At 37.0% G+C, this 27,336-nt stretch overlaps 1 protein-coding gene across 2 annotated transcripts; it reads left to right on the forward strand.

Annotated features, from left to right (window-relative positions):
* Positions 1–4: 4 nt before the first annotated feature.
* LOC110465142 (natural resistance-associated macrophage protein 2-like) lies at positions 5–27,336 on the forward strand. Of its 2 annotated transcripts, none has more exons than XM_021520755.1 (15): positions 5–67; positions 1,394–1,688; positions 2,402–2,524; positions 3,026–3,191; positions 9,318–9,378; positions 10,463–10,601; positions 11,051–11,206; positions 12,110–12,268; positions 12,753–12,800; positions 13,892–13,924; positions 14,086–14,205; positions 14,628–14,851; positions 18,154–18,310; positions 20,533–20,583; positions 25,887–27,336. In XM_021520755.1, exons 2-15 carry the CDS (start codon positions 1,485–1,487, stop codon positions 25,995–25,997), a joined length of 1,752 nt encoding a protein of 583 aa, XP_021376430.1. In that variant the 5' UTR covers positions 5–67; positions 1,394–1,484; the 3' UTR covers positions 25,998–27,336. The 2 variants fall into 2 exon arrangements, with proteins under 2 accessions (XP_021376430.1, XP_021376431.1); XM_021520756.1 differs by having other exon boundaries at positions 22,732–25,978.

The following is a 27,336-nucleotide window of genomic DNA, read 5'->3' on the forward strand; positions in this document are numbered from 1 at the left end:
CTCCGTCAGGGGAGGTCACTGTAATATTATTTCCAAAGATGACAGGTTGTTGTCAGATCATGTGACGGTAAGTAATGCGTGAGTTTTAGATGCCCATTTCGATGGAACAGTATTTAAATTAATTTTGATTCAGTTATAAATTGCTTTACGTTCAGACATCGGGTCAATGTTCACAGCTCTTCAAAACTACAATAATATACCGTTTAGACAGGTTCGTTGAGTACACGTAGGTCATCGTATGTCGTTATCATAGGACTAGTCCGAATTATTCTGACGTTTTTTCGACTTTTTTATATCGACAACAGACCGATATAAAAAAGTCGATAAAACGTCAGAATAATTGGGACTATCATAGGACCTACATCATGCATGAATGCATGATGTGTAACCATCCGTAAAGTTGTGGCTGTGACGCAACCTAGCTATAGGCTATAAAGAAAATATTAGGGTACAGGAAACATGTATTATTATATTTTTTGTCTGATGACCAACTTTCTTTGTAAAATTACAAAATTTTGATGTTCCTGTTTTCATTCAACATATTTTTTTGTTTCCCTGATTTTTTATGTTTATGAGAAATAATATTTTTTCAAAGGAAACAAGAAAAACAGCAGGATACATTTTCAATGGCATGGGCATCTCTTGAAAAATAAATCTTTCAGAGGGTGCTTACGGCCGCTTTATTTTATGGTTGGACAAGATCTGTTCATTAAATGAAATAGGGATTGACATAATTATTTGATAAAAAAAAATCCGGTGAGATTTTACATTTGCAGGTCTCTCGGGTTTTACCCTAAAAAACCTGACAGACTGATTATATATTGCGTCGCCGTCGGCCGGGGCCAGGTATTAATCTTAGTACTACCCTACCCTAACCGAGTTTCCTCTGGCCCTGACACCAGACTTAGACATTTTGACAGATAGATGACCAGACCAAGTCTGGTGTCAGGGCAAGAGGAAACTCGGGCTGTCCCCACCCCCCAATAGTATTATTTATACATTTTAATTATATAAAAATTGAAATTTATACAGTTATGTTGTCATTTTACTTTTGAAGGTAAAACCTGTTTTTAAAATTGAAAATGTTGAATTTAGAAGCATTTTAGTGACCTTTATGAGTACATGAAATGAGAAGATGAAACAAATTAACAAATATTTATGTGATAGCAATACTAATGTTTATCTGTGAATCAGAACACATAGCATTTTGTAAATATATCAATATTCAACCCCAAAAAATCTAAAATAAGTTATATTTATTTCTTAATTGTAAGTAATGATTTTATGGGATTGATATTGCTAATGTCAGTCCTTGATTTTGTAAGCTAACTCCCAGGTACATTCCTTTGTGTTATAACAGAAAGATTATACTTAAATCTGATTTTCTTTTCAGAATATCAGACAATGAATTGAATTTTTGATTCGCAAGGATTGACTTGGCCAATCATCCTCATTCCTTACATCTTGATAATTAAGCCATTGCTATGGCAACCATTAATGACATCACCGATCTAGGGGATGTTTCAGAAGTCGCTAGCTACGGTAGTATAGTGGAAGACTCTGAGGGGAAAGATACAGAGTCCAAGCAGAGACGATCCTTTAGCACACCCGTCGTTATAGGAAGTGATCAACATGATACTACAACTTCCTATTTTAATCAAAAAGTAGTGGTGCCCAAATCATCAGGGGTGAGTACTTTCAATATAAATATAAGCTGGCATATCGGTTGTTCAAATCAATGTTAATTTTGTTAGAATTGTGCAGAGTTGACGAAGTTTGATGAATACAATTGCCCAGCATTTTGCCATAGAGAAAAATATGGTTCAGTAGTTTCAAATTTCATAAAAATTCATGAGATGTACCCGCTACATTTTATTTTTTTAATCATGGAGACTCTCAGTTGCAGATTTTCCATAAAAAAACACATATATATCGGATGATTTGGTGAAGAAATTATGCAATCCAACCCAAAAAGATGGGAATTTGAGGAATTATAAAACCCAGTTATCTTAACGGCTCTATTCCATTAAAGGGAAACCAGTGCTTTTTTTTCCCATATTCCCATCAAAATTTTCAAAAAAGGACAAAAAAGACATAAACAAATAATTTCATTTTCCACTTTGCATTAATTCTGATGGCAATACAAAAAGAAACATTTGAAACAAAGTAATCTTTTGATTAAGAGGTACTTTGTGAAAAAAAAGACATTCAGTATAATTTTTAAAAAAAATCAAATTTTATTTACAGCAACACAATTTTCCTTATTCAAAAGCATCAAACACTATTCCCAAAATAGTGAAAGAGTCTCTGCATGTATTCTTATACATTCTAATCTGTAATAATGATATGTCCAACAGTGGTCATGATGCTTAGAAATAACTCAGATTATATTTTTCATCAGGAGTTGTTCAGTTTTCGAAAGCTCTGGGCATTTACCGGCCCCGGCTTTCTGATGAGCATTGCCTACCTCGATCCTGGAAATATCGAGTCTGATCTCCAGGCGGGTTCAGTTGCTGGATTTAGAGTAAGTTGTTGTCAATAGTGGATTTTTTTCAATCCAAGCACATCAATTTCCTGAAGAAATTGGGGACAAAGATATTTTATATAGATGAGGATTTCTTTTAAATTCCTCAATATAAGTGTCAGGAAGGCAAAATGTTGTTGATAAGACCATACAAAATTATCATAATTTTGAAGCAAAATGAATTTAATTAATCATTTTATAGTTCACTTAATCCCAGGCCAAACAAAAAATAATTGGTGTTTCATTTCATCCTACCTACCCTAAATTTTTGTGCTTACCCTAAATTTTTAGGCAATTTTCAAAGAAGCACTGTTAAAGTCTTGACAACTCTCCTAATATAAACCATATAGAATTATTTATTATCTACCTACCCTAAACAATTTTCAACATGTTACAGGAAACACATACATTTTTTCGTCTGGCTCCACTAAGCTTTTGTAATTATATAATACAGAAGGATGTATTCATTAATTGTCTGTATTCATGGAACTCTATTTACAGCTGCTATGGGTACTCATGTCAGCCACGATCCTGGGCCTGCTCATGCAGCGTCTGTCGGCCAGACTTGGCGTTGTCACAGGAATGCACCTGGCTGAAGTGTGTTACACACAGTATCCCAAGGTCCCACGCCTCGTCCTCTGGATCATGGTGGAAATAGCAATCATAGGTAAGGAATTCTGGGATATTTCTGTTAAATCGTAGAATATTGCTGTATAGTTTGGGTGGTCAGTTGTCACAGTGGATAGGGCACTCTCCTTTCACTAACACGTCCGAGAATCGATTCCCTGACCCTGTTAAAGAGTATGGGGTCACCTAACCAGCCACGTGGGTTTTCTTCGGGAACTCATATTTGCTTTCACATAATTACTCCAACTTTCTACCATCCGGCCAGCAAGAGTGATTACTTAATGTGAATGTATTTAATTTGTTTCGTAATTGTTTTAAAATGAATATAGTTTGTAATTATCGGTGTAGCTCTGTTCGTAAGAAAATACTAAATCAACAGTTTGGAGCTTAGAATTTGAATCCCTGAGTCTGGCTGTTGCCTGTTTGTGTGCTTCTATTATATTGATCACCCAAATAATTATACATAAAGAAATCCTATCCTCGGCTCTGGTGAATATCTGCCTTCATTCACAGAATTATCTCCTGTTTTTCCTGTTCAGTATTCTTCTGTCACCACCTAGGGTATGATTTCTCTTCTACTCCCTTCCCTAGGGTATGATTTCTCTTCCACTCCCTTCTCTTGGGTATGATTTCTCTTCCTTTCCCTAGGGTATGATTTTTCTTCCACTCCCTCCCCTTGGGTATGATTTCTCTTCCCTTCCCTAGGGTATGATTTCTCTTCCACTCCCTTCCCTTGGGTATGATTTCTCTTCCATTCCCTAGGGTATGATTTTTCTTCCACTCCCTTCCCTAGGGTATGATTTCTCTTCTACTCCCTCCCCTAGGGTATGATTTCTCTTCCACTCCCTTCCCCTAGGGTATGATTTCTATTCTACTCCCTTCCCTAGGGTATGATTTCTCTTCCACTCCATTCCCTAGGGTATGATTTCTCTTCCACTCCTTTCCCTAGGGTATGATTTCTCTTCCACTCCCTTCCCCTAGGGTATGATTTCTCTGCCCCTCCCTTTCCTAGGGTATACTTTCTCTGCCACTACCTTCCCTAGGGTATGATTTCTTTCCCCTCCCTTCCCCTAGGGTATGATTTCTCAGGGTATGATTTCTCTTCCACTCAGCTGGCTAGAGCATGATTTCTCTTCCACTCCCTTCCCCTAGGGAATGATTTCTCTTCTACTCCCTCCCCTAGGGTATGATTTCTCTTCCTCTCCCTTCCCCTAGGGTATGATTTCTCTTCTCTTCCCTTCCCTAGGGTATTCTTTCTCTGCCACTACCTTCCCTAGGGTATGATTTCTTTCCCCTCCCTTCCCCTAGGGTATGATTTATCTGCCACTCCCTTCCCTAGGGTATGATTTCTCTTCCACTCGCTTCCCTAGGGTATGCTTTCTCTTCTACTCCCTTCCCCTAGAGTATGATTTCTCTTCTACTCCCTTCCCCTAGAGTATGATTTCTCTTCCACTCCCTTCCCTAGGGTATGCTTTCTCTTCCACTCCCTTCCCTAGAGTATGATTTCTCTTCCACTCCCTTTCCTAGGGTATAATTTCTCTTCCACTCCCTTCCCTAGGGTATGATTTCTCTTCCACTCCCTTCCCTAGAGTATGATTTCTCTTACACTCCCTTTCCTAGGGTATAATTTCTCTTCCACTCCCTTCCCTAGGGGATGATTTCTCTTCCACTTCCTTCCCTAGGGTATGATTTCTCTTCCACTCCCCTCCCTAGGGTATGATTTCTCTTCCACTCCCTTCCCCTAGGGTATGCTTTCTCTTCTACTCGCTTCCCTAGGGTATGATTTCTGTTCCACTCCCTTTCTTTGGGTATGAATTCTCTTCCACTCCCTTCCCTAGGGTATGCTTTCTCTTCTACTCCCTTCCCTAGGGTATGATTTCTCTTCTACTCCCTTCCCTTGGGTATGTTTTCTCTTCCACTCCCTTCCCTAGGGTATGATTTTTCTTCCACTCCCTCCCCTTGGGTATGATTTCTCTTCCCTTCTCTAGGGTATGATTTCTCTTCCACTCTCTTTCCTTGGGTATGATTTCTCTTCCACTCCCTTCCCTAGGGTGGGATTTTTCCTCCCTTCCCTAGGGTATGATTTCTTTCCGCTCCCTTCCCCTAGGGTATGATTTCTATTCCACTCCCTTCCCCTAGGGTATGCTTTCTCTTCTACTCGCTTCCCTAGGGTATGATTTCTGTTCCACTCCCTTTCTTTGGGTATGAATTCTCTTCCACTCCCTTCCCTAGGGGGTGATTTCTCTTCCCTTCCCTAGGGTATACTTTCTCTGCCACTTCCTTCCCTAGGGTATGATTTCTTTCCACTCCCTGCCCCTAGGGTATGATTTCTCTGCCCCTCCCTTTCCTAGGGTATACTTTCTCTGCCACTTCCTTCCCTAGGGTATGATTTCTTTCCACTCCCTTCCCCTAGGGTATGGTTTCTCTTCCACTCCCTTCCCTAGGGGGTGATTTCTCTTCCCTTCCCTAGGGTATGATATCTCTTCCACTCCCTAGGGTATGATATCTCTTCCACTCCCTAGGGTATGATATCTCTTCCACTCCTTCCACTCCCTTCCCCTAGGGTATGATTTCTATTCCACTCGCTTCCCTAGGGTATGATTTCTCTTCTACTCCCTTCCCTTGGGTATGTTTTCTCTTCCACTCCCTTCCCTAGGGAGGGATTTTTCTTCCCTTCCCTAGGGTATGATTTCAATTCCACTCCCTTCCCCAGGGTATGATTTCTCTTCCACTCCCTTTCCTAGGGTATAATTTCTCTTCCACTCCCTACCCTAGGGTATGATTTCTCTTCCACCCCCTTCCCCTAGGGTATGATTTCTCTTCCACCCCCTTCCCCTAGGGTATGATTTCTCTTCTACTCCCTTCCCCTTGGGCATGATTTCTCTTCCACTCCCTTCCCCTAGGGTTTGATTTCTCTTCCACTCCCTTCCCTAGGGAGGGATTTTTCTTCCCTTCCCTAGGGTATGATTTCTCTTTCACTCCCTTCCCTAGGGTATGATTTATCTTCCACTCCCCTCCCTAGGGTATGATTTCTCTTCCACCCCCTTCCCCTAGGGTATGATTTCTCTTCTACTCCCTTCCCCTAGAGTATGATTTCTCTTCCACTCCCTAGGGTATGATTTCTCTTCCACTTCCCTAGGGTATGATTTCTCTTCCCCTCTCTTTCCTTGGGTATGATTTCTCTTCCACTCCCTAGCTATGGTTTCTCTTCCCTTCCCTAGGGTATTATTTCTATCCCCCCCCCTCCCCTAGGGTATGATTTCTCTTCCACCCCCTTCCCCTAGGGTATGATTTCTCTTCCACCCCCTTCCCCTAGGGTATGATTTCTCTTCTACTCCCTTCCCTAGGGTATGATTTCTATTCCGCTCCCTTCCCTAGGGTATGATTTCTTTCCACTCCCTTCCCCTAGGGTATGGTTTCTCTTCCACTCCCTTCCCTAGGTTCCCTAGGGTATGATTTCTCTTCCACTCCCTTCCCTAGGGTGGGATTTTTCTTCCCTTCCCTAGGGTATGATTTCTATTCCACTCCCTTCCCTAGGGTATGATTTCTCTTCCACTCCCTAGGGTATGGTTTCTCTTCCCTTCCCTAGGGTATGATTTCTATTCCACTCCCTTCCCCTAGGGTATGATTTCTCTGCCACTCCCTTCCCTAGGGTATGATTTCTCTTCCACTCCCCTCCCTAGGGTATGATTTCTCTTCCACTCCCTAGGGTATGGTTTCTCTTCCCTTCCCTAGGGTATGAATTATCTTCCCTTCCCTAGGGTATGATTTCTCTTCTACTCCCTTCCCCTTGGGTATGATTTCTCTTCCACTCCCTTCCCCTAGGGTATGATTTCTCTTCCACTCCCTTCGCAAGGGTGTGATTTCTCTTCCCTTCCCTAGGGTATGGTTTCTCTTCCCTTCCCTAGGGTATGATTTCTCTTCCACTCCCTAGGGTATGATATCTCTTCCACTCCCTAGGGTATGATTTCTCTTCCACTCCCTTCCCTGGGATATGATTTCTTTTCTACTCCCTTCCCCTTGGGTATGCTTTCTCTTCCAACCCCTTCCCCTAGGGTGTGATTTCTCTTACCTTCCCTAGGGTATACTTTCTCTGCCACTACCTTCCCTAGGGTATGATTTCTTTCCACTCACTTCCCCTAGGGTATGATTTCTCTGCCCCTCCCTTCCCTAGGGTATGATTTCTTTCCACTCCCTTCCCCTAGGGGATGATTTCTCTGCCTCTCCCTTCCCTAGGGTATGATTTCTTTGCACTGCCTTCCCCTAGGGGATGATTTCTCTGCCTCTCCCTTCCCTAGGGTATGATTTATCTTCCACTCCCCTCCCTAGGGAATGATTTCTCTTCCACTCCCTTCCCTAGAGTATGATTTCTCTTCCACTCCCTAGGGTATGGTTTCTCTTCCCTTCCCTAGGGTATGATTTCTCTTCTACTCCCTTCCCCTTGGGTATGATTTCTCTTCCAACCCCTTCCCATGGGTATGGTTTCTCTTCCCTTCCCTAGGGTATGATTTCTCTTCCACTCCCCAGGGTATGATTTCTTTCCACTCCCTTCCCCTAGGGTATGATTTCTCTTCCACTCCCTTCGCTAGGGTGTGATTTCTCTTCCTTTCCCTAGGGTATGGTTTCTCTTCCCTTCCCTAGGGTGTGATTTCTCTTCCCTTCCCTAGGGTATGATATCTCTTCCACTCCCTAGGGTATGATTTCTCTTCCACTCCCTAGGGTACAACTTTCCTTCCACTCCCTAGGGAATGGTTTCTCTTCCACTTCCTAGGATAGGATTTTTCTTCCACTCCCTAGGGTATGATTTCTTTCCACTCCCTTCCCCTAGGGTATGATTTCTCTTCCACTCCCTAGGGTGTGATTTCTCTTCCACTCCCTTCGCTAGGGTATGATTTCTCTTCCAATCCCTTCCCTAGGGTATGATTCTAGGGTATGATTTCTCTTCCAATCCCTTCCCTAGGGTATGATTCTAGGGTATGATTTCTCTTCCTCCCCCTTCCCTAGGGTATGATTTCCCTTCCACTCCCTTCCCTAGGGGGTGATTTCTCTTCCCTTCCCTAGGGCATGATATCTCTTCCACTCCCTAGGATATGATTTCTCTTCCACTCCCTTCCCTAGGGTGCAATTTCTTTTCCCTTCCCTAGGGTATGATATCTCTTCCACTCCCTAGGGTATGATTTCTCTTCCACTCCCTAAAGTATGTTTTTTCTTCCACTCCCTAGGTAACAATTTCTCTTCCACAACAAATGGATATGTTTTCTCTTCCACTCCCTTGGGTCCAATTTCTCTTCCACAACAAATGGGTATAGTTTCTCTTCCACCTCCTAGGGTATGATTTTTCTTCCACTCCCTAGCTAGGGTATGGTTTCTCTTCCACCTCCTAGGGTATGATTCTTCTTCCACTCCCTAGCTAGGGTATGGTTTCTCTTCTGCCAAAAAAATTGGTATGATTTTTCTTCCACTCCCTAGGGTATGATTTTTCTTCCACTCCTTATGGTATGGTTTCTCTTCCCTTCCCTAGGGTATTATTTCTCTTCCACTCCCTAGGGTATGGTTTGTCTTTCACTCCCTAGGGTATGATTTTTCTTCCACTCCCTGAGGGAGAGAAACCACAGGAAGGCAGTAGTAATAACAAAGGAAATGATATTATTTTGGTGATGTTAAAAAAAATCTCCCTTCCCCCAAACCCAGTTATATCTGCATCTTGAATAAACTTTTAAAACAAATTTGCAGGAACCATCACACTTTGACCATAATAGAATTGGGAGTATTTTAAGATGTTGTGTTAATTTTGCACAATTTATAGTATACCATCTGCTAATTTTCTGGAAGCAAATGATTCTGGCCCGGTAAGATATAACCATGACATTGACAACTCAGTGTTGTGGTTACAGATTTCCCAAAGGTTTGGATTCTGCAAATTTTCATGGAGGAACTGATTTGTCAGATGCAAAATATATTCACATATATTTGGGCAGATAATACACTAACTTTTTACAAAGACAACCAGAGTTGGATTACTCGATCGTTGGCGAAAAGGTATGAGGTTGACCTGAGGACTACATAGGTTTTCTCCGGGTACTCCGGTTTCCTCCCACATCAAGACCTCTAGCAAGTTGAAATGAAATTTCTACCATGCTATCATGTACTTGATATGTATTTTCAGGGTCTGATATGCAGGAGGTAATTGGAACAGCTATAGCGTTCTATCTTCTGTCTGATGGAAAGTAAGTACTGCATGATCTGAAACTATACACTAGGATGATGAAGCAATATGAATAACAATATTTCTTTTCCCATGATGCATTTACCAGTTGTCAAACTGTATCATGTTGACCAACCCTTGTTACAGGTTGTGGCAAGGGTATACAAGGGTATACAAGGGTATACAAGGGTATACGGGGGTATACAAGGGTATACAAGGGGTATACAAGGGTATACAAGGGTATACAGGGTATACAAGGGTATACAAGGGTATACAAGGGGTATACAAGGGTATAAAAGGGTATACAAGGGATACAAGGGTATACAAGGGTATACAAGGGATACAAGGGTATACAAGGGTATACAAGGGGTATACAAGGGTATAAAAGGGTACACAAGGGATACAAGGATATACAAGGGTATACAAGGGATACAAGGGTATACAAGGGATACAAGGGTATACAAGGGTATACAAGAATCTTGGTTATATGTACTTAACAAAATCATCTAAAATCTTGATTTCTCCTTGAACATTAATTGATGAGTAAAAGAAGGTACGGTTTTTGAAATTCTGTTGAATGTTCTGTGGAAAACAAAAACTGTTCTAATCAAGATTGAGTGGTAAACACTCTGACCTTCCATGCAGGCAGGTGGAGTATAAATTGGTCTGGGATGGATGTTGCGGTATCTGTGCTGTAGCGTTCAAGTGAGGTAGCACTATAAATGATGCCATTGGAAGCACAGTCCCACTACAAACAGAAGACATTGCATCTCCATCACACACACAGGCATACATACATAGGGAGATATTAGCCAGGTGGCATAGGACTAGAAGTTAGTCAGCTCCTGCGAATTCCTCAAAATTGTATTGATCTATGTATATGCTAATTGTATTGATTGTATAGCTATGTACTGTAAAGCCCTTTAGAGTGGCTTATTCTAGCTAGATAGGGCGCTATATCAAATGCTGTATATTATGTATATAATTAATGGACAATATGGTGGTTTGATGTGAATGTTGGCCTATATTTACAGAATTACAATTTACGACAATAGGTTTATATTATAAAAATCCCTCGTTTTGAATATATAGGTTTTTATTTTCAGAATACCACTGTACGCAGGAGTAATCATTACCATTGCTGACACCTTCACATTTTTATTGCTTGACAAATATGGGCTACGGAAGCTGGAGGCTTTCTTTGGTTTCCTCATCGTATCAATGGCCATCACATTTGGTTACCAGGTAAAGCCTTATTACATAATAATAACATTGGTAACCTTGACCTTGGTAACTACCTAAAATCTTCTTCTAAAGCTACCAAAGTCTTCATCCTTTGGACTTATCTACTGCTGATCCTTAACTTTAATGTTCTATCCAGAAATTAAATAAATGCATAGCATCAAAATGAGAGATGAAATAACCTTGACAAGGGAAGTAACTTCTTTATGTTAAAGGCTAAGTGTGTTTGTTGACAAAGGAAACGGATGTTTTTGAAAGCACGCAAAATAAGTTTTCAATACCTGTTTGTGTGCAAAACAAAATTAATCATTATTATTCATACCAAACGTATGAATCGTATTCCGTATTCAGATTGCTACAAGTCATGATAAAAATAAAATTGAACTCTTCTTCATTATTATAACTGATGCAATAGTACCTGTTGCCTTAACACTGTTGACTTTGTTTGACAGTATGTGATCGTGAGGCCTGACCAAGGGGATGTTTTGCAAGGACTATTTATACCCTACTGTGACGGATGTGGATCAAAACAGATCCTTCAAGCTGTTGGCATCATAGGGGCCATCATCATGCCTCATAACATTTATCTACACTCGGCTCTTGTCAAGGTAATTTAAAACTGAAGTATATGAGATTGACTAATACAGGCAATATCAAAACACAGAGGCTCCTTGAATATGTAATTATTTAATAAAGAAAGTGTCTTTCAAACTTTTGTTGCAATTTCCTCATATTTACCTAAATTGATAGTGACTTGACTAGCCTTTTTGTAGCATAGAAATGCTCTAAATTGGTTTAATTCTTTTCTTTAAAGTAAGTGTTTATTGAGAGGTGATTTACAACTTACAGACTAGAAAGTGTTTTATGGTCATCTAGAGTCTTTTGTGTTCAGTAATTAAGGAATAGAAAATATGAATAAATACTGACTCATTTCATTAAAATAAAAACAGTTAATTATTCTTAAGCTAGCATTTCAAACTGATAATACAGTTATCGATAATCAATTGGTTGTGCGCAATCAATAATCAATAATCTGTTCTGGGTATGGATCTGATGACCATTACTTCTGTAAACACTCACTCATCGAGCTACAATTTATCCAAGTGTTATTTTTGCATAATTTGGTAAAATACCATTGTATTTGCTTACCTAATCATATTCCGTCTTCGCGTATTGCAGAGTTATCTTATCTTGTGAGCAGGTATTGGTTGTTACGTCATTGGTCTGTGTGAGAAAATTACGTCGTTTTCTCAAAAACTAATGACATTACTCTCACAAACAAATGATGTAAAAATCAATACCTGCTCACATGAGCAGATAACTCTGCAATACACAAAGACGGAATAAGATACATGTATTTAGAGATACAGGCAAGAAATCTTTGCTATCTTGTTGCATTCGCAATTTTACCTCATTGGAAAAATAGCGAAGTTAACACTGAAGGGAAATTTACACTGTATTCAGCATTCTTATATCTACTTCCATAAATTATCTTCACCACGTAATTTCAGTCGCGGGAAGTGGACAGAACTGAGAAGCAGGAAGTGAAGGAGGCAAATAAATATTTTTTCATCGAGGCGGCCATTGCACTCTTTGTGTCATTTCTCATCAACTTGTTTGTGACATCTGTATTTGCCGAGGGATTTAATATCAAGAATGTTACAGAGGTCGTAAGTAAAATGATTTTTACAGTTTTCGATATGATAATAGTAAATTGAAGTAATCTTACAAATGTTATTAAAAGGTGATATAGGAGGCTTGCTTGTGTAACTGGAGAAAGGGAAATGCATGGCCAGAACGTGATTTGAACCCTCCTAACTTTAGACGGACACTCCTTTCTCTAAGTATTTGCCCCAGAATACACAACTACATGTGTTTTTATTTTCAACAAATTCACAAAATTGCACCAATACATTAAAAATACGGATATGCAAACATTTTCTCATTTCCTTTTATACTTTGGGAAGTTTCATGCAAGTCTTTGAGTTTGAAATGTTGTACACATGTTATTGTATAATAGTAAAACAGATCAAAATTATGAGATGAGGAATTTCAAATTCTGTGGGTAAAAAGGTTTTTATGGAATATTACTGATACAAATGCACTACAAAGTCAAGTGATCAGGTTACAAATATTCCTTTTTCGGTTCCATAGCATTCCAACTGTTTGAAGAATGACAACCCACATGCTGATATTTTCAATGTAAGTATATGTGACCTAATTTATTTAGCTATACCTTTAATTATCAGATCTTATCATTTGTTGTAAAATTTAGATGTCATGTATTGGAGGAAAACAGCCAGACATCCTGGTACACTTCTTTTTGTATTGTCAAACTTAGAGATACATGTATATGCAACTTTGCTATGAAGTTAATCTCCAGTCCAAAACAGTTACAAAATATTTATTTTTCTCACACCAGATTATAATAAAATGCCTGTAAATTATCCTGTTTTATTGATGATTTGTACTTGGTGAATTAGATATCAACACATGTATCATCTATTACACAAAAATGTAGTAAAGTGACAGGCTCCAATACCTGGTAATATGTTAAATAATTGAAAATTAATAGAAAAAAAAAGCTAAAAAGTTATATATCAATGCAAAAAATTTAACTGAGGTAAAGGGTACCACTGCATGAATTTTAATCAAGAACAGAGTTCCAAATAGATTTTTTTTTACTTGGAGTATTCTTCCTTACTATATAGAAGAGAGTTAATTCTTCCTGAAAGGAGTTTTTCTTGCTCAGAGTATCATCCCCTGACAAGTATTATATGCTTAGTGGCTTGTAAATTGGACACTTATTTTCATGTGGCGTTTGTAAAATTCCTGCAGGGCAGCATTGGTTAAGTGTAGGCTTTATTATTTAAAGGTCCTGAGTTCGAACCCTGCAGTTCACTTTGATTTTGATAAAAAAAAAATGAAGCATTTAAGTTTTGAACAAATCAACCCAGTCAGTAGCATGGAAACCTGTGATTTTTATTATTTTTTATTATTTTTGAAAACAATAGTTTGAAATTGTAAAACTTTAGTTAAACTTGTTGGTCCCCTTAACCTTAAATAAAAAAAGTTCAGAAACCTTTGGAAACTTATGCATAATATCAGAGGGTGATGATTTTGAAAAGCAGAATATGGTTATTTTGTTTTCAGTTTTAATGAGACAGGTTGTAGTTGAGGATGAAAAAAAGGTTTACTTCATATATTATTTTGATGAAATCCATAAAGCTTTATGAGAAAACTAACTTTCCACATTCATCTGTTTTCAAAATGTGAGAGTTTTCCTGTTTCAGAGCTCATCACTTGAGGTGGACATCTACAGAGGTGTAAGTAAAATAAATTTTACTGCTAAAATCTTCTACAAGAAATATTTTTTATAATTGTTCATTATCATGATTATGAAATTCTAAATAAAATTTTTAAAAAGTCAGCCTTAATGGAAAAACCAATATCTATTTATAAATAATTTGTTCTGTAATCCCTACAGGGCGTGTTCTTAGGGTGTCAGTTTGGGCTGGCTGCCATGTATATATGGGCTGTAGGAATTCTAGCTGCTGGACAAAGTTCTACAATGACCGGCACGTACACCGGTCAGTTTGTGATGGAGGTGAGTGTTATATTGGTCAAATGTTATCAACAGCTTGTTAGTATCTCTCCATCTGCCATTTCTAAAAAAGAATTTATATCATCAAATTTTCAAATATTTAATGTAAAAAAACATTTAAAAATAAATATCATTGGCAGATGACAGATTGTATCTTTTCAGTTGTTCCATCTTGTTAGCTGTACAGAATAAAGATTAGAAGATCTTGTGTCTTATATAAACTTACAATAGCAGTAATTTTACAAAGTACTACCCCTGATGAATAATGGAAAACATAAGAAAAAAGAAAACAACATTAATTTGATACAGCATTTATTATATAGAAAGGGATAAAAAAAATATCGCGATTATAATTTCAAATATAAAATGCCTTATACATTGTATTTATTTTGTAACCATTCTCAACGCAACTCGTATCATTTAAGGGATTCTTGAATTTAAAATGGAAGCGTTGGCAGAGGGTTTTGCTGACACGGAGCATTGCAATTTTCCCCACAATTTTCGTGGCTATATTCTCCGGTATCAGCGACATGACGCGAATGAACGACTTGCTAAATGTTTTGATGAGTCTACAACTTCCCTTCGCCCTCATTCCGATCCTGTCCTTTACCAGTGCCACCTATCTAATGGGCGACTTTGTCAACGGAATGTAAGTGTTAACATCAGAAAGCGAAGTCAGGCTATTTTAATAACATCAGACATGCTTCAAACATTGTAAAGGAAGACACTTTTGCACATCTGCTTATTCCGTCTTTGCGTATTGCAGAGTTATCTTCTCTTGGGAGCAGGTATTGAATGTTACGTCATTGGTTTGTGCGAGAAAATTACGTCGTTTTCTCAAAAATTGATGACGTTACTCTCATAAACAAGTGACGTAACAATCAATACCTGCTCCAAAATGAAGATAACTCTGCAATACGCAAAGACGGAATATAGATGTTTAGAGTTTTTCTGATACAAGACCTAAGATCCTCTTCATCGGACTCAAATACATGGGTCCCAGGTCCGATCGGAGCCCTGACGTCCTTGATCTGCCCAGTGTCTGTCTAGCCTGTTTTTAAATGAGTTGATTGTTTAAACAGTCAACAGAGAATCCGGAAAATTGTTCCAAATACGCCCTACTATGAGTATAAAGGCATGTTTTCTTGATTGTCAACTTGATTGTAGATATTATTTCCTGCAGCTGCCTCTTCTATGTGGTGCCGTCTCATCTCTCCACAGTTTGATGAATCTGCTTGCCTCCTTGACGTAGATCCCTTGAGTGGTTTTAAATATCTTCATCATGTAACCTCGATGTCAGCGATACGATAATGTTGGCAGTTTCAATTTTTTAAGACATTCAAGATAACTGAGATGCTTGAGATCTAGTATTTGTTTTGTGGGTCTTCTTTGAACTCATTCAATGAGACACCTGTACCTAAAGACACATTTGTACAGGACAGATATGTATATACGACACATTTGTAAATTAAGACACATTTGTACAGGATAGATATGTATATGCAACACATTTGTAAATTGAGACACATTTGTACAGGACAGATATGTATATACGACACATTTGTAAATTAAGACACATTTGTACAGGACAGATATGTATATAGACACATTTGTAAATCAAGACACATTTGTACAGGACAGATATGTATATACGACACATTTCTAAATTAAGACACATTTGTACAGGACAGATATGAATATACGACACATTTGTAAGTTAAGACACATTTGTACAGGACAGATATGTATATACGACACATTTCTAAATTAAGACACATTTGTACAGGACAGATATGAATATACGACACATTTGTAAGTTAAGACACATTTGTACAGGACAGATATGAATATACGCCACATTTGTAAATTAAGACACATTTGTACAGGACAGATATGTATATAGACACATTTGTAAATCAAGACACATTTGTACAGGACAGATATGTATATACGACACATTTGTAAATTGAGACACATTTGTACAGGACAGATATGCATATACGACACATTTGTGAATTAAGACACATTTGTACAGGACAGATAGGTATATACGACACATTTGTAAATTAAGACACGTTTGTACAGGACAGATATGTATATATGACACATGTGTAAATTAAGACACATTTGTACAGGGCAGATATGTATATACTACACATTTGTAAATTAAGACACATTTGCACAGGACAGATATGTATATTTGTAAATTAAGACACATTTGCACAGGACAGATATGTATATTTGTAAATTAAGACACATTTGCACAGGACAGATATGTATATTTGTAAATTAAGACACATATGTACAGGACAGATATGTATATTTGTAAATTAAGACACATATGTACAGGACAGATATGTATATTTGTAAATTAAGACACATTTGCACAGGACAGATATGTATATTTGTAAATTAAGACACATTTGTACAGTACAGATATGAATATACGACACATTTGTAAATTAAGACTCATTTGTACAGGACAGATATGTATATATTACACATTTGTAAATTAAGACACATTTGCACAGGACAGATATGTATATTTGTAAATTAAGACACATTTGCACAGGACAGATATGTATATTTGTAAATTAAGACACATTTGTACAGGAAAGATATGTATATACGACACATTTGTAAATTAAGACACGTTTGTACAGGACAGATATGTATATTTGTAAATTAAGACACATTTGCACAGGACAGATATGTATATTTGTAAATTAAGACACATTTGCACAGGACAGATATGTATATTTGTAAATTAAGACACATTTGTACAGGAAAGATATGTATATATGACACATTTGTAAATTAAGACACATTTGTACATAAGACACCTATGCATGAATACACGTGTGAAATAAGACAATTCAATGCATAAAAACATCTTTGCATATAAAGACAAATCTATACAGAAATCAATAACTCATTCACCCCGAAATTGCATAATGAACTATTCCAACCTATGAATTGGAAGAGTTCAAATGTGACCTCAGGGGTGAATGGGTTAAGATAAATCAATACATAAGATGCTTTTGCACAAAGACACCTCTATATAAAGACACCTGTACATAAAGACACATGAGCATTAGGACACCTTTGTAAATACAGACCCAATTGTATATCAGAATATCTCTACTGTAATTCTTATGTATTGTCTGCGGCCGGCTATACAGGTGTTTTTTAATCGAAAAATGACCTCTGCGGGCCTTCTGATGAAGTGGGCTATCTGAGAAAATGTTTTCAAAAAAGCATAAATTCTGGCTTTGTGATGTTTGTCAAGTAACAGATCGCAGATATCATAATTATAACCAAAAACATAACAAACAACTTTGTCAAATTCAAAATGTCGGCCATTCTCCCAATTTCCATGTTCCTTCTCATAGCTGACAATATCCAACATAAATTCGGCAGTATAGCTCTGCCCATTCCGCTTTTGAAGGTTTTCACGGCTCTCTATGTGACATTGGTAGCGTTAGTACAGCAAGGGGAACTCCTGTGATAGGTTTAATTGTTGTTCATTGTGTATCTGTATCTATTATGTAGTAGATAATCCACGGGAAATCTACTGGAGCAGGCAATCTGTAGAACTGGTTTCTCATAAACACTTTTTTGGTGCAGACTATGTAACGGAGCAAGCAAATACACAGGAAATTAGTGTACATATAGACATTTATATTTAAAGACACATTTGTATAAAAGACGTCTGTATTTACAGAGATTACTCAAATGATTATTGTTCAGAAACAACTTAAACCGACTGAGCAACATGGAAAAGAAAATTCAAAACTTCTCTTGAAAAATCTTCTTTCTGAAAAATCTGTTCGATTTTTCAAGAAAATTTCTGCTGGTACATACATACATACCCTACGGTATTACCTTGATGTGAATGAATGAAACTGTTTTGTGAGTATCAAAGTAGTGACGGCTGTTCGATCTTTCCAGAGCCATGAGAATCATCGCCAGCCTCCTGACACTGGTCGTCTTAGTGATCAACATCTACTTCGTGGTGGTGTATGTCCAGGAACTGCCTCATCATTGGTTGATCATCCTCGCCGCAACCGTCATCGTATTTCTCTATCTACTTTTCGTCCTTTATCTGGTAAGTTTGGGAACAGAAATCTAATCGTTCCATAAAGTTAATATATGTTGGTGGTGGTCAGGTGGCCCAGTATATGGCAAACTCACCTTTTACCAAGATGGCCGGGGTTCAGTTCCCCAATCAGAAGATGAAAAGGTATTTGGGTCACCTGCCCGACCATGTGGGTTTTCTCCGGGTTCTGTGGTTTCCTTCCACATTAAGACCCTCTGTGTTTCTATACGGGCCTACAAGAATTGTTAATATAAGTTGAAAAAACTTGATTCATATCTGTTGTAAAATAAATAAGATATTTTTTTTAATTTGCCTTTCATTTATTAACTTCTTTCATTTAGAAAGTTATTTCATGAAAATAATAAAAAGAGAGAGAGAGAGAATCTTATGATTGATAGAAAGTACATTTGTACTGTAGTCAGACACCCAAAACACAAGATAGGGCCATAACTCAATCACCTTGGCTTTTCTGACACCATCTTGGCTCTCTAACTATCGTCTCAATTGTGGCATCATAATGTAAACTGAAAGTCGGTGACATAATTTCATTATTATTTCGTGATGTCACCATTGGTCATAAAACGTGACGTCATACACAAAATATACGACATGGTTGTATTCACTGATCGAAATGATGTTATACGATAAAATGTGTTTTGTGGAATCTGAGAAAATGTGCTCTCCTCAAACCATTATTGTATATTTTGTTCTGAGTTCCATATGAATTAAAGTGTGATACACTGCACAAGCTGTTACAAACACTGTATATTTCTCTATATTATTATCCCCCGCTTTCACCAAAATGGGGAATATTAATTTGGGTTTGTCCGTCTGTCTGTCACGCTTTGTTTCCGTGCAATAACTGCAACAAATGTAAACCGATTTTCTTCAAACTTGGTAACAAGGTTAAATGCCTTAAGAACTCTGCCAAGATTGATGGCCACTTTCAGCGGACCCCATTTGGCAGAGTTATGACCCCTTGAATAACGAAAAACATCATTATCTGCCGCTTCTGTTCATTAACTCTCGCAAATATTATCCGATTGTCTTCAAACTTAGTAACAGGGTTCAACGTATTAAGGGCTCAGCCAAGTTTGACAACCCTTACAAGTTATGGTCCCTTGATTAACGAAAAATGCCATTATCTGCAGTTTCCGCTTAATTAACTCTAGCAAATATTAGCCAATTTCCTTCGAACTAGATAACAATGTTTGTGTTCCTCTGTCTGTCTTTCCACCCATCTCGGGCACTCTTTGGTTTTCGTGTGATAACTGCTGTAGATATTGTGCAGATAATTCAACCAAATGTATGCACATCTGACTCATGCTAAGTTTGCCAACTGATGTGATTCGTGCATATTTACGGATAATTAATGAGGTTAGTAAATTCTGATTGATTAAACGATTAATTTACACCATAATACCTATATGTTCAATAAAAAATCTAACTTCTGTATAAGGCTTCTTATTTTTCTTAGAGTTTCAAGCTATACATTATGTCTCAACAGCACGATACATAGAGAATATTACATGGTAAATCCATATCACATGCCATATCAGCCAGAGGACCCAATATCAGACCGAGGGCTTTAGCCCAAGGTCTGATATTGGTCGAGTGCTGATATGGCATGTGATATGGATTTTACTATGTTTTATTCTGTTTATCATATACTTGAACATAAATTTTGGGCGATCATTTTTTTTTCAATGATCAATTACGAACTTCAATTTCAAGCAATTTTTCGCCAAAGATCATCGATAGAAGATTTATATTAGAAAAAAATGTGGAATAAATGCCAATTTTAGTGTGTCGGTTGGGAAATCGCACAGAAACAATACAATATAACTCCATTATCCTATTTGCCAACGAGTTCAAAATCATCTCACCTTGAGCCAAACGCGACATTTTTTTCATAGAATCTCGTCTGCTGCGCCCGCACAGAAACGGCACGATAACTCCAGATGTGTTCGGGACCGAATAGTCACGAGGTGTTCCGAAAATCCTGATATGCATTTTCCGACCGGCCGGTCTGATACGTGATATGCATTTTCCAACCGGCCAGTCTGATATGGGTCACATGATTTTAGTCGTATCATATAGGGCGGGAATTGCGTATTTAGTAATAAGTATGTGATAATCACATGTTTAAATCTAACCTCAATAATGTTTACCTACAATATGTCCTGCAAGCGAGGGATATAAATTTCACTAATTTGCTTGTTTTTTTGCAGTCTTGGTTCTGTTTGGTTCTAATGGGATGTGACTTTTTACTGAAGATTCCGGTAAGTGACTTTCTTTCATATGAAATATTGTGTATCAATCCTTCCATATCAAAGCTGTACCGGTCTCTGTGGCGCATTATGTATAGGTAGAATGTTTTCCCCACAGAATATGTAAAAGCTACTGCCTATATCAACACATAGAGTATGTCCGCTGGCTAGCTATCACATTAGTTCATAACGCTCAGCTTGAGGAAAGTAACGAGGATGTACTATGAAGCTTTTAAAATATTGTTTGGAGTTTTATATATTTTCACATGAAAATTCTTTCTTGGCTTCACATATTTTATATCTTCATTTACTTTCTCTGTCAAATATTTAACCACCAATTTACTTACCATATATTCTCCGTCAGAAAGGGATTAGGTGGTAGTTTTAATCAACACTAAATGCATGCTTGTCATAGTATCTTTACATTAAATAAGGGGCAGTAAGCTTTAAATAATTATATCTTGCCATGAGCATCGGGTAATCAGGGTATTATTTTTTTCTTCTGTAACTACTGGAGGTGAGCTTTATAAAGTTATATCATACCGGTAGTTTGGGGTAATCAGGGTATTATGTTCTCATCATTACTTCTAGAGGTGTAGCAAGCTTTAAAAAGTTATATCACGCCATTAGTATGGGGTAATCCAGTGTAACAGGAGAGGGAAAATGCATGGCCAGACCGGGGTTCGAAACCCGGGACCCTCCAAACTTGAACTTGACAGACGCTCTACCAATTGAACTACCTGGTTGCCGACGTTCAACCCAGTCCAGTTATGCTACACCGGTATTATTTTCACCTTAACTGGTGGAGGAATAACAGGCTTCCACTCTTTCCATCTACATTTAGTGTCACTTGTATTGAGCATGTCTCATATATTGTGTCACCTAGCTAGAATCGCCAAATTTTGTATGTGAGTACCTCTTTGGATGTCGAAGCGATGTGTACTAAAATCAAGTCATCAGCCTTAATATACAGAGTTATGGCCCTTTCTTCATTGTTTGTCAGTTCGTTTGGAGCACCTCAAGATGCTAAATTTTGTATGTTCGTACCTCTTGGGATAGGAGAGTGCTGCATCCTAAAATTGGATTTCATGTTTCACAATACACAGAGTTATAGCCTTTTTGTACAAATTATCAATCTGTCAGAGGCATATCACAAATGCTCTTGTTACATACAATTGCTAAGATGTTTAAATGCGAGTAGGATTGCATTTTTGATTTTGGTTTATTAACTCATTCACCCCTGAAGACACATTTGAACTCTTACAATTCAAAGGTTGGTATAGTTCATTATAAAATTTCAGGGGTGAATGAATTAACAGTTTTCATTTCCTGAATACTTTGCTCATAAAACTTTTTATGCTGGCCTTAATTTCTGGAACTTAAAAGTGTTATTATGTATAAAACTTACTTACTTTGTGGTGTGAAGTTTCTGGGGAAATTTATTATTATCACTGGTATTATCAATATTAGTTCACCATTTTATTTAACCCTGCAAAAAAAATGTCATTTTCGAAAAATCAAAAAAACAAATACATATTTCAAAGTTTAACCGAGAAAATTCTTATTTGATACATATGCGGCAGGGTTCAAATGTACATAGGATTAAGGTCGCCTTCTAGCTTCGAGCTAGAGGGAATTTCCCTTTAGCTCAGTGGTAGAGCGTCCGACTATGAACCTGGAGATCAAGGGTTCGATTCCCAGTGGAAGCACACTATTCTCTTTCCTGTTACAAATGGTGTCCGTGCACGTGTCGCTCCCTGTAGTGACAGGGAGTTAGAACCTGGGTTGTGGTGTTCGAGGGCGAACACATTTAAAAAGGGGGGAGTAGTGTGGCAGGGTTCAAATGTACATAGGTTTAAGGTCGCCTTCTAGCTTCGAGCTAGAGGGAATTTCCCTTTAGCTCAGTGGTAGAGCGTCCGACTAGGAACCTGGAGATCGAGGGTTCAATCCCCGGTGGAAGCACTATTCTCTTTCCTGTTACACATATATGTCCATTGATTCTTAATCCAAGTTACTGTACATTTTGTTTGACCATTTCTGTATTTAACATGCAAGAGGGATCCCATTATGTCTTGTATTAAACACTATATTTGGGTCCATAAGGTCTATTTATATATTGTGAATTCCCCTGATATAGTGAATGCATTGTTGTTCTCCTAGCTGACACGCCCACTGGTTGATCTGTCTATGTGTAACCCATACACCCTCTCTGGCGACGCCCTCTCAACTGGCCGACTGTAACCTCAGACGCAATTAATTACTGGCATTAATTACTGGCATCTTTTATTCTACTGATCAGCTGATCAACACTGCGGGGCATGTTTTAGTTATCGTTTTGACACTACAAGGTGTCAGAATCTTTTCCTTCTTCATGGTATAATTTCAGTCAGCTATCATTGCTTGGCCAAGCGACACATCAACTTTGGTCGAGTTCATGTTGAACTATTAAGGATCAGGTTTTATTTTTTTGACATTTGATATTTTTATATATATTGTATATTCAAGTTGTGTCATGTTTTTTTCAGTTATTTCATAAAAATACTGGATTAAATTGTTATTTAATATTTATCCAAATCTTGCAATCTTAACACCCCCTTACACCGAACATTTTGATATATTTTCACTTATATGAAATGTTTGTATCAGCGTATTATGTAAAGATAGATATTTTGACAGAGATTAATTTTGTAGAAACCATTTTTTAGAAATATTATAGAATATAGGGGTAGATGTTGATTTAGTGTTGTTTTGACAGCGAAGGTCATATAGTATTATGATGGAAAAGTGATCTGATAAGGGTATCTGCATTAATATTTGATTTAAGATTTACTAATCAAGGTTATATGGCATTGTTTTTATACAGATGGGGTGATGTTTAAACTAATTGATACCATAATCATTTAAAAAAAAAAAAAAAAATGATCAATAACTTCATAACTGTATTTATTTGGCAATAAATAAGCCCAACCGTATCTATTGCAGATCAATAAAATTGCAAACAAAAGGTATTCCAATGTCCTGTAATAATTCCAACCCCTACTTTGAGTGAGGGGTTATGCTTTGGCACCCTGGGTTTATTGCAGAATAAATATGGTATGGTAATGGAGCTATCTTTTATTTTGTCTAAATCATTACAGTATAAATTTGTTATTTGTATGAAGTTACACCTGTGCATACTTTATATTCCATCCTAGGTGATGGTGTAAAACTGTATAATAAGAATGTTTTCTGGATATTTATGTATATATATGTATATATATGAACTTGTGATATGGTCAATTAAACTTTGTTACAAGATTAATGTATGTTACTTATCTCAGGATTTTTTTTTTGAAGAATGCGGAAATATGAAGGAACCCAAGTTTATCTAGACATGTATTTGTCTTTTTGCACTGATACATATTTTTTTCGTATTTACGTTACATTTGGTACATAATAGAGGTATGTCGGGTAATTGTTATCGCATGATATTGATGCCACTTTTGCACAGTAAGTACGGGTACGGCAGTAACATACAGGTTGCTTGGAAATTCGATCAATTTTCGAAGACTGTCTTTTGTTTGCTTGAAAGAACTTCACTTGTTCTTTCACATGATATTTGTTATGAGTATTAATTGTTGAACAATTTTCTTCAAGTTTGGATGTCTTCCGTTACATTTGTAGTCTTTGTAATTGGACAGATCAGAAGCCGGGGAAACCTTAAAACACAAAAAAAAATCAACCTTAAACTGCAATGATGTTAATTTGTGAAAAGATATTGTTGTTTTTTTGCATGCATGTAAAACACTCCCTTAGTCGTTATATGTATACTGTATATAGCTTTTTGTAAGAGTTACTTCCCTTTACCACATGACTTGCCGATTGCTAGTTGCGATGTCACACCGCCCCTTTATTATGTATCCTTTGTGCGGGTGCAATATCAGCTCATGCTGCTTGGCCAGATTTACCTTAGGGGTCTTACGGGCGATAGAGAAATCTTGAACGACAAACACTGAAAATACTGTATGATAAACTGTTTATCATCTTTATACTAGCTACTACCTTATACATTTCTCCATTTAAATATGTCAACTAAACACTATGTTTTCTAAGCTCAATTATTTTTTTATGGTCAACGATCGCAATGCCTCGGTCCGTGACGACCAAATAAAAGATTTCCGCGGAGGAATACAATGAACCTCAAAACTATGTACAAAAAATATATTTTTTATTCTATCCTATCGTCATTTGCTTTTCCATATGCACATTTACGCTTGAAATGGTGTTATTATCTTTATACTATTTTTTTGTATCTTGATATTGACTTGTTTATGACAGACTTTATGACAGTCTTACACAGATCACTTTTGTGTTTATATCACTTCCGGTTTAAAACGTCACCTTGCAAGACATTCTTTTTTGAAAAAATACATTTCCAAATGCCGGGAAATAGGAAAATCTGTTCTCAAGTTCTTCTCAATTTCTTCTGAAGTCGTTCTCAACTTCTTCTGGGGTATTTTCATACTGACAATCCATGATAATGTATTTATCATGCTACCAGTAGGTGGTATAAAGTGGTATATAGAGGATATTAAATACATTGTATCTGCCGAAAATGTTTCATGGCAGATTTACTTTTAGTTCAATAAACCTGATGTGGAACAATTTTGATGGTGGATGTAGTTTAACTAACAAATCCAAGCAGACGACTTCAAGAAATTATGAAATTGAAATGGAAAACCCCCCCGAAATTTTACAATAAGCATTTTGTTGAGTTAAATCATTGAAATCCCTTGAGGCACCCTTATGTATAAGAGTAGGTACCTATTTAGGTTAAATACGGTAACAAAATGCTGCTATAAACAGTCTTTAATTGTTTTTAACCCTATATTCTTCGTTTGATTTTATTTCAGTGTGTTCAGTCTTTATTTTCCCAATTGGATTAAAAAACATGTTTATACATTCAAAGTATTACCATCAATGAAGAAGCATTCAAAAAGCATAAATAACGAAAACTTGAAATTGAAGAAACAAAAAACACTGAAAATTGATGTGTTTATTTATTGCTATACATTTTACTGTAAGAAACAGGTAGAGGAAAACGTTTTGCTAATCACATAGCAGGTTTTATTTTTTCCAAACTTTTGATACTTTCCAGAACCTGTAGATATATGGGAACACTTATGATTTTTTTTCCAGTTTTTGCCAAATGCAGATGATATTTACCGAATTCCTGCTTAGGGACCCTTTCCCAAAATAGCTGTCAAAAACTCTGTTATCGTTGGATTTTATGTTTTATTGTGTGATCCTGTGTTTATCGTTTTATCTTATTTCAGTGCGTGACCTGCCTGTCCCCCCTTTATACTTTAACTCATTCCAACATAGAGTTGGCCGAGAGCACAGAACTGAATTATGACAACCCATCACCCACTGGACCAACAAGTTAACCATCTGCCTTAGTTATCTCATTTCTACTAAAACGGGATGCATTAATCAAAAACAAAACTTAAATGTCTTCCAACCGATTTTTGGATTCTTTGACTGCGAAATTATGATAATATGCAATTATATCATATCAAGATGTGTGTACTAACATATTAAATATATTTTTAAGAAGGTAAATTAATATACCAGATAAAACTGCCAAGATAGGTTCATATTGACCAAACCCAAATCCTTCGTAAGGCTTTTACAAAAACCAAGATTTGTGTAGATTGTGCCGTTAAAATTTTTAAATCAATATCTTTTCTTGTCATCTGGCAAAAATAATTTAGGTTTAGTGTGTACTCATTGAAAAAAAGTCAAACAGAACTTGCCAGAGCCAGATTGCTGGCTTCGTAACTAGCTTTGCCTAGTTGGCTGCTAATTAATACAAGACCACCAGCATATTTATGTCAAAAGAAAAACGGTAATAAATGCAATGCTGTCATAGTGGTATAGTTACTGGTGTCAAGAAGAATATCTGTAGTGAACTATTTTCCAATTTTATTGAAAATAATATTCCATAAATAAATCGGGTCTAGCATGAATGTTTGACATTTTAGAGTTTGCATAAAGATGATTATATTACTTGTTGTGCTGTTGTCAGAGACCGTGTTAGAATACAAACTAATAGAATCTTGATGACATCGCAAAATATTATTATTTGGCATTTTCTTTGTTTTGCTTTCAATTAAAACTACAGATGATAAATGTGAATTGTGACACCTGACTTTTAAGACAAAACATTTCTTTGTGCGTTCTTTCCAGGAATTACGAGAATTGGTGATCGGCATAACAATAAATTGATAGCTATTGTGGGGCTGACCATGAAAAATAGGGTTGGTGATCAAATCTATAAAAATCCCATATTACTCCAATTTACAAAAATGGAGGTATGTACAAAACCTCATCATGGGTCTGGCTGAAAAAAATATTGTGCTAACTCATAATGACTTCAAAATGTTGTCATCGTGTTGGACTTGTTTCAGTTCTTGCAGACAAACACACAGTAACATCGGGCCAACTATTTTTCCTTTCCTTCCATTGCTGTTGGTTAAGCTAAATGACATGGCAATATTTTAGCCTATTATGTAAATTTTGACATTAATGCATTTTATCACAGTATTCCATTTTTTCCCCTCAAATATTTGTTTATATTAAATGTGTATGAATAAATACTATTTACTCAAGATATTAACGATTTGTGGAAGTGGGCATTTCTCCCAAAAGTTTGTTTTCACCTTTTAAGATATGCTTTTTATTCAAGATTTTTATTTTTAAGCTTATTTTTTTAAGGAAAAGAGG

Source organism: Mizuhopecten yessoensis, unplaced genomic scaffold (genome assembly GCF_002113885.1).
Source record: "Mizuhopecten yessoensis strain PY_sf001 unplaced genomic scaffold, ASM211388v2 scaffold11057, whole genome shotgun sequence".
Taxonomy (NCBI): Eukaryota; Metazoa; Mollusca; class Bivalvia; order Pectinida; family Pectinidae; genus Mizuhopecten; species Mizuhopecten yessoensis.